Genomic DNA, 13383 nt, shown 5'->3' with positions numbered 1-13383 from the left:
TAATAAGATGTCAATTTATACTGTGTGCTGATTTTCCAAAAAAAAATGTCCCCTCCCTGGTAACAGTAGGTGTGGTACAGTCTCTTGAGTGATCTATGGGCCAAAAGGGGAGTCAGGACAACAGCCAGAAAGATTGAATCAAAGGTTAGAAATGAAAAAAACCTGCTAGCTCATCTTGTCGATCACCCTACCGGTTCAGCATTGTTACCTACAGTATAAATAAATAAATATACGGAGATATACCTATCTCAGAGCTGGAAGGAACCCTGAAAGGTCATCGAGTCCAGCCCCCTGTCTTCACTAGCAGGACCAAGTACTGATTTTTGCCCCAGATCCCTAAGTGGCCCCCTCAAGGATTGAACTCACAACCCTGGGTTTAGCAGGCCAATGCTCAAACCACTTTGCGTAGTTTTAAATGCCCAAGCAGGGGTGTTTCCATCACTTTCTCTGGTAGCATATTCCATAGCTTAATAGTTCTTGCTCTCAGGAAGATTTTTCTGATAATCAGCCCAAATATCCTTAAAAGGGTGTAGGTACAGCGATGATGCAGTTACAGCTTTTGGTAGGGGAAAATACTTGGAGAAGTTGAAATTCATGGGATCTTGGTATTATGTTTTTTTGCACAATTTTTACTTCCTGATTACATCAGTGTCTAGCAAGGGTGGGGTGGGGGTAGAACCTGGTAGTTTTGATTTATTACAGTGTATATAATTAATCCAGTATCAGAGGGGTAGCCGTGTTAGTCTGGATCTGTAAAAAGCAACAAGGAGTCCTGTGGCACCTTATAGACTTAACAGATGTATTGGAACATAAGCTTTCGTGGGTGAATACATGCGTCTGACGAAGTGGGTATTCACCCACGAAAGCTTATGCTCCAATACATCTGTTTAGTCTATAAGGTGCCACAGGACTCCTTGTTGATAATTAATCCAGTAATCAAGATCCTGTGTATCCTGTATCACATTAGAATCAAATTCTGTGGCAAGGGCCCTTAAATTCAGCAGCAATATTATTTACTCATTTCCTTGAAATCTCTTCACTCCCTTCCTCCCCACTTCTATGAAACTCAGTGAAGGCTCACAGAATGTAAATTCAGTGATTTTAATTTGATGGGTTTTTTTCATTTATGCTCTCCAGATTGCCCATTTCCATAGAACTTGGCTTCCGTGATGTCCAGACAGTCCAGCTCAAACCTCCCTTCTCCTCCCCCTCCCATCCAGTTGTGTGCCAGAGGAGGAGAGGGGTGTTTGTGCATGTGTATAAAAGTCTATTCTGGTATAAGATTACATTTTTAAAGATACAATATTGTGAAAATAAGACTTACAGGTGCACTAATATTTTTTAATAAAATTTTAGGCTGGTATAAATTTATTTTCAGAATTTTAAATGAGAGGAATCTGTTCCTTTTGGGACTGATTCCAAAGCAATATCTCTTATCTGTGTTTAGTAGTGGTCCTGATAGGCTATCAAGTACATATAGATCATACAATGTACTGCAACTGACTTGCCATGGTGGAATGTGAGAGCATCAAACCAAGGACAGGTGCCAAACTCAGGAGCTGGAGTTTGAAATGGAGATCTGGCTTCAGTGCCAAAATCAATAACTCAAACTGAAGGGGAGACTCCTACTTAGCTGTCAGAAGTAGCACACTGAATCTCATGCATTAGTCCCAGGTAGTCTGAGAAAGGATGCTATATAGGTGCAGATATATATTATAGTTATTAAATAGGCTCTGTGAAAGGCACTTGCAGCTTTACAGGTTCCACTTGAAGGCCTCTGTTATAAGATGTTGGGAATCTGTAGCAAAGTTATTTCTCTCCATTAAACCCTACCCTTTATTAAAGGGTGGGAAATGAGGACAAATTTCACTTTCTTACGTTACATTCTTCCCATAATGGATGTACTATGAAAAAATCCTTTGTGGTGGCTTAGATAGCATCAGTGTTTCAGGTGCACAGCTGAAGTCTATAGGAGAACTGTTGTTACTTTTGAATATTGCCTCTTCCATAGAAACTGATTTTTTGGATTGGCAAAAAATGGAGTGTTTTGACATTTTAGTACATTAGAACTACACATTATCAGCTGTATTGGTGATAATCAGTCTTGTGGCCAAGGCCTTGTCTGCACTTGCTGAGTTTTTGCATGTACACAGATGTCTAAGTGCAAATGCCTAGTGTAGTCATGATTTGTACCAGTACAGCAGTTTTGAGTCCCTTTACTAAGTCTTTTGCAACCACTAATATCAGGAACATCAAGATGAACTTTTTCAGGATCAAAGCTTTAATTTTACCTTCCTTGAGAGATACAGGTGAGGAGATTGTTCTAAGTTTTATGTTGTTTTTGTTGTTGTTTATGGATGGGTGCGGAATGTTTGAAAATAAAGGTTTGTCTTATTAACCATGTCTCTCTCTTTCATGGTTTCTGTGCTCATCAATAAAGCTTCCCCCTTCTGTTTTCAGTCTCTCATTGTGCTTATGCTGCATATTAGGGTTGCACCTGTACGGATGCAAAATTTGGGAGACAGCAGGAAATATAGTCTCTGATTATGTAACAGTTTTGGGTTCTTCATGCAAACTTTTCACTCTGTGGTTGAACAGACAACTCTTGGCATGAGGATATTAGAGAAACAGAGTTAAATAAAACCCACATAATTTCAGCTTTGTTAGAACCCAATGGAAAAGCTTGTGAGATTGAAAAAGAATACAATCCAATTTGTTTTGTTGTGATATCGGACAAAGGAGACACTGCTCGCAACTTCACACTTTCTGGCTGTCACTTTTTTGAAACATAACTAAAGTTATTTAAATGAAGTGTGGGATATGTATTGTGCACCAAGACTTACCTGAAATTGCAAATGTATAATTTTTTTTATCTTAAATTTGCTTAGAAGGTTGGATTCAGAGTTGATAGGTCTCCAAGAATATTTTTTTTCCAAGTCCAGTGCATTGCTGTTCAGCACCTAGACATGTAGGTTTTAAATCTGTCCAATCTAATTATAAATCCCTTTTTGTGTCTTTCAGCAAACGAGGATTCAGTGTTCGATCCTTTGGAACAGGGACTCATGTGAAATTGCCAGGACCAGCACCAGACAAGCCGAATGTTTATGATTTCAAAACAACATATGATCAGATGTACAATGATCTGCTTAGGAAAGACAAAGAACTGTATCCCCGTGGAATGACCTTTTTAAAAAACCCAATATGGTTCATCTTTGAAAGGTGTAATTCATTATTTTGCATAAGGAATACACAGCTGCTTGACTGGCAAGAGCTTTGTTTTAAGGTTCTAGGCAGGTGTTTCACATTATTTTAGGATCTCTAACACTCCCCTTGTAACTTGCTATTGAGTTATAATGCATGCATTCAAAATCCTCTTGTATAGTAAATTAACATACTTAGTTCTTGAACAGAACTATGAATATTTTACACCTTTTTCCATGAACTGCACTGCATTGTGGGCTATGTTTTCCCAGTGCAGAGCCCTTTCCTGGCATGCCAAGAACTGCCACCAAAAGAATTAAAATCAAATTTAGCTCAGTCAAGCAAACAGGTAAGGTTTAGCGTAAACTAGTGGCCTAAGGGGAGAGAACATAATCCATAAAATACTTTCTCTTCTCATCAAGAAGCTAATTGTTAATTTCTGGTTTTGGCTGTACATCAAAAACATATTCCTTAAGTATATTTCCAAGAATGGGCACAGAAAGCCCAACTAAATGTGAGGTTTACTCCCAAAGACCAGAGGTGACAAGGGTCAGGCACACTACCTTTCTTCACATCAGCCATGAGCACGCAGTATTTTAGGACATTTAAATATAAAGTATAGAACAAAAACAAAAAAACCCCAAACACCTCTTTAGTTTGCAAGATCAGGGTACTTGTTAGGGTTTTGTTCTCTTTACGCATGTTCTGATTTTTAATATTAAAAATATAATTTGGTGTGAAAGGGAAAACTAAATTTATGTAGGTTTTGCTTATTAATTTCTAATGGTAGATTATGAGGCCCTTGTTACAAAATGTGATGCCTCTGAAGTGAGAGTTTGGATAACCAGGTATAATATGGCAGTCTGTCCCATTCTTTATTGTTGCGTGACCTAGATTTTTAACTTCTGGGGAGCTGCATAAAAATAACGCTGGATCAAATTAGTAAAATCTTGCTAATGTTAGATTTGATATCTATTTTCTATAGCTATCTGGAAATGGCAGCTAAAATGTTACCTTTTAAATATTTTAATATATTTCAAAGCGTCACTATTATAACAGTTTATTTTTGTATGGCTGAAATTTTTCAGTATTTTTTTTTTTTTTTTTAAAGGCTGAGAACAGGCAAACAGACACTAGATGAGGATTAGAAAATGGGGGATACAGTGAAACCTATTTTAAGTGGCCACCCAAGGAATCAACAAATTCAGTAGCCCAGTAGAAGAGATGGGCTTTCAATTATTGGTTCAACAAAATTGTGTACTGCAAGACTTGAGTAGACTTTTTAAATGATTGTGTAAGACATGGAGGAGGTCCTTGGTGCAGGTTTCACTGTGGCTTGATTTGAGTCAGCAGGTTTTTAGTTGTGTATTTGCTGACTAGAAAACATTAAATTTGAGCTCCATAAGACCCCAGTAGTGGTGGTTTCTTTTGTGTTGAGTTTTCTGAATGTACTCAGCTAAGATGAGCAGCTCCATAAAGCTGTACAGTACAATTAAATTTGATGCTATGTTGGAAATTTCCTTCCACATGGCTTTCCCCATAACTGATATCCATATTATGCAAGGACATTAGGGAACCCAATTTCTGATGAAAAGGCTGAGTAGCAGTATCTCTTAAACTTGAAATTTAGGGCATCCATTGAATCTGTACATAATTTAATTTTGTATAATCACATCTTTGGTGAAGAAAAGGGGTATTTCCCAGCCAATCCATCCTCTAATTGAGATGGTGCACATCTCAATGCAAACACTCCCCCCCCCCCCCCCCCTTCAAATGGAGGACTGTTTGAATTGTGCAGTCTTCATTTCCTCAAGCACTTAAGAATTTGCAGTGACTACCCCTTTGCCTATTCTGTTGTATTGGGAACGTAGCACTGTTTGTAGATACACCTCTACCCTGATATAACGCTGTCCTCGGGAGCCAAAAAATCTTACTGCGTTATAGGTGAAACCGCGTTATATCGAACTTGCTTTAATCCGCCGGAGTGCGCAGCCCCGCCCCCCCGGAGCTCTGCTTTACAGTGTTCTATCCGAATTCATGTTATATCGGGTCGCGTTATATCGGGGTAGAGATGTACAACAAAATTAAAACACATCTGGTCCTCTATCCAGTATCTTCTCTGGAGTTGCCTTTTGGGCTCTGCTCCACATTAGAGGTGGAGTGGCTATGCTCTGAGCCACAGATATTTATGCAGAGTGACACTGAGCACTCCTTTCTGTTTTGATTTTTCCCATTCAAGAAAAAGCCCAGTTTGGGGTGGGGAAGGAGTTATGTTTGTATATTTTATGCCCTCAAATGTTGCAAATTCAAGTTCTTTGAAACAGATATACTTTTTCAGTACAAAAGGCAGCTCAACTTCCAGACTCGGGGTGAGTGGGTAAGTTCTTTCCTAAATTCGTGAAAACCAGAGACCCCTCTTGTTCCTGCCTGGGAGCCAAGGAGCGGCTATCTTTGGGACCAGGGCATTGTGGGACTCAATTAGGGCAGCTGATTACTCTTTGGTGAAGGGGGGGAAGAGGTGCTTTGTCTTAAGGTGGGAGGGAACTGCTTTTCCTTTGGTGTCTCAAAGGGGATGTGGGAGAAAGAGCGGGTCCAAATTCCTTGGCTTGTCCTTATGCTTCCCAAATCCTGCTTTCTTCAGTTAGGTGGGGAGAGCTGCCACCTTCAGCCTTTCCGCATTGTCTGAAACAGCAGTTCTTAGTGACAAGGGCCAGTTCGTGTATCTCATTACCTCAGTATGAGAATATAGGTCCAATGCAGCACTGTTTGCTCCTGTGTTTAGGAGTGACTTAGTGCTCGAGTTCTGTAGGCCAGTGGGGAGACCAGGTGCACTGTTGACACTTGATATTCAGTAAGAGGTTTTGGCTAAACTACTCCAGCCCATCATCTGCTAGCCAGTCAACGAATTGATAACTGCTTCGGAAAGCAGCCGTCCCAACTGGGGCCTGAAGTTCTACGATGGTGTGGACATCAGTCAGCTGAGGTAAAAAGCGGCTTAGAATTGCAAGGTGTGTGAAAACTCTTTTCTCTATCAGTGGTGGGCAGGAGGGAAGAAGAACAAGATAGACTCCACACTTCTACAAAAATAAAAAGCATCTGGATTGCACTAATCTCATAGTGGGGTGTGTGTGTGTATGTATGTGTGTATATATATAGTGCAAATTCTCAAGTGTTATGGCTGTAGGTTATAAACCTTTCCATATTTAATCTTCCACATTAAATGAGGACATATTTACAAATGTAGGTACTTCTCTGTGTTGTAGCTAGAAGAATGAGAAATACTTTTAAAAGAGTAGCTTGTTAAAAAGGCATGCTGTCAGTTCAGAAGGGGTGGGGATGCAGAAGTAATGAAGCTCGGCTCTGCAGGGCTATACATGTACTAGGAGATTGACTTCCATTTTAATTTTAAAATACGGTAAACACTTAAAATGAAATAAACATAGTTGTCAGACTAGGTAATCAGTGCTGCAGTTACTATGTAGGAGAGATACATCCATTTAAATTCCCTCAGCATTATTGGGAGACTAGTAGCAACATTTTCAATAGTATTGAAGTCCCTTAGTTGCCCAAGTCCTGTTTTCAAAAGGCTGTAGTGTAGACATAGCATACGCTAGCATAATTTATGTCGCTCAGAGGTGTGAAAAAATCCCCTGCTGAGTGATCTAAGTTGCACCGAGACAAGTACTTGTGTGCATAGCACGTCTGTGGGAGAGCTTCTCCCTCCGACATAACTTCTGCCACTTGTAGAGGTGGTTTTATTATGCCAACAGGAGAGCTCTTGCGTCGGCATAGAGCGTCTTCACCAGACGCACAGCAGCGCTGTACGTATAGACATCGTCTTAGGCTCAGAAGTGCCCAAGTCACCTTTGAAAATAAGATTTTAGATGCTTTTGAAAATTATGCCCTAGACCCTGTTAAAGGTCAGCATACAGAGTCAGTTAAGTAGAATAAATATGAAACAAGATGACATATAGAAAATAGTAATTTTATGTCCATATGTTTAATCTGAAAAATACTTTACCCGGTAAAGAGTACATGACAGGAGGCAGAAATATTGGTACCAGTATCTGTGTGCGCCAAATACACTTGTTCTGTAGCCCATTCTGTTACTAAAATATAGCTCCAAACTTTTATGTACCCCTTTTTACTACTAAGAAACCATCTGTGTGGGGTAGGGAAACCCACTTGTGGAGTTAATTTTGCATCTGCTGCTGCAGATACCAGCAGTTACCTTGAAACAGATCTTTAGTTATTGAGCATGTCGATTTCAGCCATACTGCCTTTTGTCAAATCCCTCAGGTAGGGTCATGCTTCTGCAGGCCTTGAGGCCTGCTCCTGATGGAATATAGTGGGCGTCTTCTCATTTGCTTTAATAGAAGGACCAAGCTCGTAGTTGGGAGCCTTTCAAAGAAAACCCAAGTGATGCGGCAAATATTGGTGATCAATAGGTGGCATTCTTTCCTCTGAGTCCATATTAAAAAGTGAATGGGAATGTTTAATTTAAAAACAAACGAGATCCCAAATTCTTAGCAGAAATTCATCTGCAAATACATGTTAAAATTATCTGTTGGTTTATTTGTAATTTAAATCTACTCCTGTTTCATTAAGCTTTGGGATCTAAACCATGAAAAATCATTTCAGTTAAAACCAATGCCTCATATGGTGTTAAGTTTGAAAAATGTCCTGCTGGGGATGTCATCTTTTAGATGAAAAGTAGAATCAAGGTCCTCCTGACAACTTGTAGTCACTGAAGAACTCATAGCTCTTTCTTCTCCACCCGCCAAGAGAAGTGTTAATGTCACTAGCCTGGCCAAAATCCAACTTTATTAATTACATTCTGCCTATCTAAATTCTCCTTGAAGTTTCTAGTGGATGTAGTACAGTGGTTCTCAAACTTTGTATTGGCGACCCCTTTCAGACAGCAACACTCCCCCCTTATAAATTAAAAACAATTTTTTTATATTTAACACTATTTTAAATGCTAAATTTATAACCTTATTGTTTAAAATGAATTTACCTTTTCTTACCACTTTTAAATTGACTAAAACAATTTGTTTCAAATTGTTATAAGCAGAAGTTTTTAATATTTACTGGTTAATAGTGGGAGGAAGCAAAAAGAAACTTTGTCAATATCGCTTTTCACAGCAGACTTAGCACCCTGTTGCTTTTACTTCTGCACTGCTGCTGTTGGCAGGTGCCGCCCCAGAGCTGGGCGGCTGGAGAGTAGGGGCTGCTGACAGGACACCCAGCTCTGAAGGCAGTGCCACTGCTAGCAGCAGCGCAGAACTGCAAAAGTAAGGGTGGCAATGCCATATCATGCCACCTTACTTCTGTGTAACGTTTGACCTTTCCGCTGGGAAGGGTGGCTTCGGGGGTGAGCCTTAGCCCTGTCAAATTTTGAGATGGCTATAGCTCTTCAGCTGCTGAACAATCAAGACCTCTAATGTTGTCTCAGTCTCACCTTTTTAGTCTCAAGACAACGAACATGCATGCACGATACTATAATCCCCAGAGTCCAGTTTCCTTAGGGTGGTGATAATACAAATATATATTTTGTTTAGGAACAACGATCGAGGCATTATACATTTTACAATATTTTTTGAAGTAAATACACTACATTGCGAAAGAAAGATGTGTAATTTTCTAAAACGCTAGATTTAAATTATAATATATTCTAGCAGTTGGTCTCTGTTTTGTGCATGTACTTGTGACCCCCTGAGGGGTTGCCATCCCCAGTTTGAGAACCCCTGATGATGTACCACTTCCTTTCCTAAACTACTGTTGCTATGTGGTGGTAAACAGTTGCCTTCTACCTCAGAGCTGGTGGGTGAAATTGTTAACGTATTAATTTGTAAATTGCTTTGGGATCCATCTAGATAAAACATGGGATGTAAATTTATTATCAAACTAATTTCAGCTACGTTAAACACAAAAAATAAGTTTGCTAATTAGAAAAGATTAACATCAGTATTGTGAAGCTCTTTCCCCCAGAGCTTTAAAAGGGTATTACAGTTGGGGGGGAAAGCTTGCTAAAACCAAACGTTTTTGAAAATAGCTTCTGATTAAAGTTGATGTCTTGGCAAAACAATGGCAAAATGCTCCATGTTGCAGAATAGTGCCATTTTTGCCATCAGAAATACGGAGCTGACTAAGACCTTGGCTCCTTTGGGCATTTGCCCTGATTTTAGCCATCCCTGTAGCTGTATTGGTGCAACCCCTAGTGAAGATAGGCAAAGCTGTTGTTTGCACCAGTGGTGCTAACCATGGTTACCAGCAGGGACAAGTTCTGCCAGTGCAAATAGCTACTTTGTCTACTGTAGGGGTTTTCACTGGGCAGATATACCTGTGGCTGGTCACTGCTGATTGTAACCAGGGCACATCTCCAAAGTTGATATGGCAGCATGAGGAGCTGCATGCGAAGTGCCTCTGATGTTCCAGTGAAGTGGTGAGTAGCTGACTCATTCCTGGTCGGTTGACAGTGGGAGATCCTGAATAGGGGTCACTCTGGAGATCATTGAGGAGACTAACTGCCATCTCCAAGGTGTGCAGTTCAAGACCCATTGATGTTGCTAGAGGAGAGAAAAGCACATCTCAGTGGGGATAATGGGTTAATATTTTTGTTAGAGGCTCATTCCTTTCTCTCCCCTCCAGTAATATCCACTGGATTACTGCATCCCTATAGCTGGGGTAATTCCCAACCCACAACCCCAGGAAACGTGCTTACATACAGGTCTCCTTCATCTCTGTTGCTCATGAGGCTTGGCCATCTTCAGGATAGGTTGGAATGATTACTTTTGCCCCTTTTTATAGCTGTGTGAACAAGGTTGTAGGTTTATTCCGAAGTACATAATTAGCCTTTTAAAAAGACAGTGACACTGCAGAAAAATAGACCCACACATGCGAGAAGTCAAGGACTAAGTTTCCAAAAGCCAGACATCAACTGGCTCATCAGGTTAGTCTCTGTGCACAGCCCTCTGTGTTCCAAAGCACAATAGGACCAAATTCTGCAGCAGTAACTCCTAAATTCTGTGGCAGCGTTAATTTATTCTGATGTCATGAGATGCCTTCATTCCCATTCCACCCACACATACATCTCTGGGTCGTAGGTGAAAACATTTGTTGATTTATTTCCAAATATGGGGTTTCTGTTATGGTCTCTAAGCAGCTAGCTCCACTCCTTGAGCTTGGGCTGTTGCACTGTTGCTCCGCTGACCAGCCTGTTCATCTGGCTTCCCTGCTCCTTGGCTGTAAACTGCACTCCAGCTCTGGGTCTTCAACACCTGGGACTGACAGGAAAGAGAAAGTATAGAGACCGCCAGAAGTTCTATTTAATGCAGGGAGTAACTTCCCTAGTCTTAAAAACAACAAGGAGTCCGGTGGCACCTTAAAGACTAACAGATTTATTTGGGCATAAGCTTTCATGGGTAAAAAACCCACGCATCTGAAGAAGTGGGGTTTTAACCCATGAAAGCTTATGCCCAAATAAATGTTAGTCTTTAAGGTGCCACCAGACTCCTTGTTGTTTTTGTTGGTACAGACTAACACGCCTACCCCCTGATACTTGGTTCCCTAGTCTTAGTAATCAAAAAGGATGCTTGAAGCCAAGTGTATGTAAGTTTGAAACATACAGATTCTTTTCAGGAGACAAGAAAATGGTGAAAATCTAGGAGAGTGGAATTGAGCTCTGCTCCATAAAATCTAGACCTGTTTAGCCGGATCACCATTATAAAACTTTGTTTTGTTCTTACCGGGGAGTTGAACTAGGATTTATTTTGGTTTGGTTAAGTTGCTTTCAGCGTGTTAGGGTTCAATTCGGGTTCAAGCCATCAAAAAAATAAATGGGCCAGTAGTAACCAGTTAAAATCAAGTTTAGGCCTTAATAGAAGAGTTAACTTAAAATTGAAACTTTTTGGTTATTTTTACTGTTTATTTCTCAACTTTAACTTCATGTGAGTTTTCCTAGTATTTTCTGTTGTCAAATAAACATGATTATTTCTTATGAACAACTTGAGCAAACTAAAATAACATCTGATATTTGATCTCCTATTGGACCTATACAGTTAAAGGATAAATTTGAGTTTGGGGCACCTGGTGGCAGGAACTGCCTTAGGGGTTGGGGATAGGTGGGAGGGCCTGTCTAAGGGGGAAAAGGGTTGAGGGGCCATTACCATTTTCCTTTGGCTTGAAGAGTTATTAACTTCTGGGACCAGGGAGCATTCTACCCCATCTCTCCCCAGTGAAGAGTCTCAGGGATGGTTTGTCTTTTCTCTGGGAATTCGTGGTATGTAGGTAGCTCCTAAGCTTCCTCTCTCCCTTCTTACTTGTAGCCTGGCCGCTTTCTATTCTCATTATACTGGAGCAGGCCTTTCTGGTAGCATTCACATGCCTATCTTACTTTATACAATAGTCTTTTAAAATATTGATCTTAAAAAATGCTCAACCTTTATTTTTACTGGTAACTCAAATTTTTTTCAGGTTCAGTAGGTAGGACAATATTATGGTTCAGGTTTGGTTCTGCTCCAAGTAAAAATTGGAATTCAATATGACTCCCTGGTTCTTACTAATCTTTGTTGCAGACAAACAAACCTGGACAAATGGCAGTTGTTGCTTATGTCATGTGGACAGACCAACTTGCTGACAAATATAGCCTTGTGGTTTTCCCACATAGCAGACCCTTACCCCTGGTTTACTCCCCTTTCTTTCACCTTCCCAAGAAGACTTGTTCCTCTTCACTGGTGAGATGCAACATGATAAAGCTCAGTGAAGAATAGGGTGAAGTACTAAGTGTTGGAGCAGGTCTATGTGCCTCTGTTGAGGGACCATTCTGATCATCCCAGAGTTTGGGGCTAGAAATTTGAAGCATGTGTCGGCATGGAACATTAGAGCTGCGTGAATAACCAAAAAATTATGGGGGAAAATAATTTTGAGTTGTCTTAAAATGAAAATTGTTCAGCGAACCAAAAGTCAAATATTTTGCTTTGGGCTGAACAAAATATTTCACTTGAAACAAAATACTTGTTTGAATTTTGAGATCTTTTAAAATGTTTCAAATAAAATTGAAACAAACTTCAAAACAAAAAGTTGTTTAGAATCAAAACCCCTTATTTCAAAAATGTCCAAATGAAACATCTTGAATTTTTTTTTTCAATTTTTTTGACTGAAATATTTTGGTGAACTCGCAATGTTTCAATTGACCCAAATCTGCATTTATTTATTTTTTGTGGGAGGAGGGGGGAAAGTTTGTTTTTTCTAAAACTTTACCCAGCTCTAATGCACATAGTCTCCACAGGATCCAGATGAGCAGAGGTGGACTTAATTTCTTTTCCTGAGCATGGTGGTAGGCTCAGAAGCGATGTGTTATTGCAGCAGATCTGACCTACATTGAGAACTATCTGTCCTGGAAACTGTCACTATTTGTCTCCCTAAATTCTTCAGTTTTGCTTGGGAAGGTGTCTCGAGTCATTGCTCTCAGGGGTTCTCCCACTGCTCCTCTCTCCCATGATTGGTCCAGAGGCAAATACTGAGAGGAAGCTTTCTAAAGCTTCCCAACCCAGCCACCCTGGTATAGACTCTGTGGGGTGTAGTTGACTAGCTCTTCCTCAAGAGAAAAGGCATCACTGAAAGCTCTTCTCGTACTCAGCCCTTTCAGAGAGCATGTCCAGAAAGAGGTCAGTATAACTCCAGAGAACACTTGCTAACCTTCATCTGCAGGAATGATCACTGTGATGAAGTAAGGAGACATTCTCCTGTTCTGAGAAAGGAGATGAGCAGACTGCTTTGGCTTTAAAGTCCTGGAGCCAGCAATTGCTCAGAGCAGGGTTTTTTTTTTTTTTTTCCTTGCAGAACGTCCGGATTTCCTATCTGGAGGTTTCAAGGGTTCAACTTCTTGGGGAAAATGTCCTTTGACAAATCTAGTTCCTTGGGTACTTGCTCTGATCCTTTTATGGCATAGTGGTGTGTGTGGTTTTTCCCCTCACACCAGAGCCACTGGTTTAGGGATTGGAAGAGTGTAATCTGTATGCCAGGCAGCCTTTCTCTATTGTGGTAGGAAGGACTGTCCAACCTCAGAAGGAGTTGCCCTAAGCTTGAGATGTTGCAGAGCAATTCTTTGTCAGTATATCATAGGGAATGTGGTCTAGACAAGAATGAGAGCTGGAGGTCCATCTTGAAACAATGTAGTCC

The 13383-nt window shown here is 40.3% G+C and overlaps 1 protein-coding gene across 1 annotated transcript in view; it reads left to right on the top strand.

Annotated features, from left to right (window-relative positions):
* Positions 1-13383, top strand: part of SSU72 (SSU72 homolog, RNA polymerase II CTD phosphatase) — a 59065-nt gene that overhangs the window by 12867 nt on the left and 32815 nt on the right. The window contains exon 2 of the mRNA XM_065421244.1: positions 3022-3165. Within this exon, the coding sequence (XP_065277316.1) occupies positions 3022-3165 (144 nt within the window). The remainder of the gene's footprint in view (positions 1-3021; positions 3166-13383) is intronic.

Source organism: Emys orbicularis, chromosome 22, assembly GCF_028017835.1.
Source record: "Emys orbicularis isolate rEmyOrb1 chromosome 22, rEmyOrb1.hap1, whole genome shotgun sequence".
NCBI classification, from domain to species: domain Eukaryota; kingdom Metazoa; phylum Chordata; order Testudines; family Emydidae; genus Emys; species Emys orbicularis.
The sequence above is the reverse complement of the archived record's forward strand: the minus strand, read 5'-3'. Positions and strand labels throughout refer to the sequence as shown.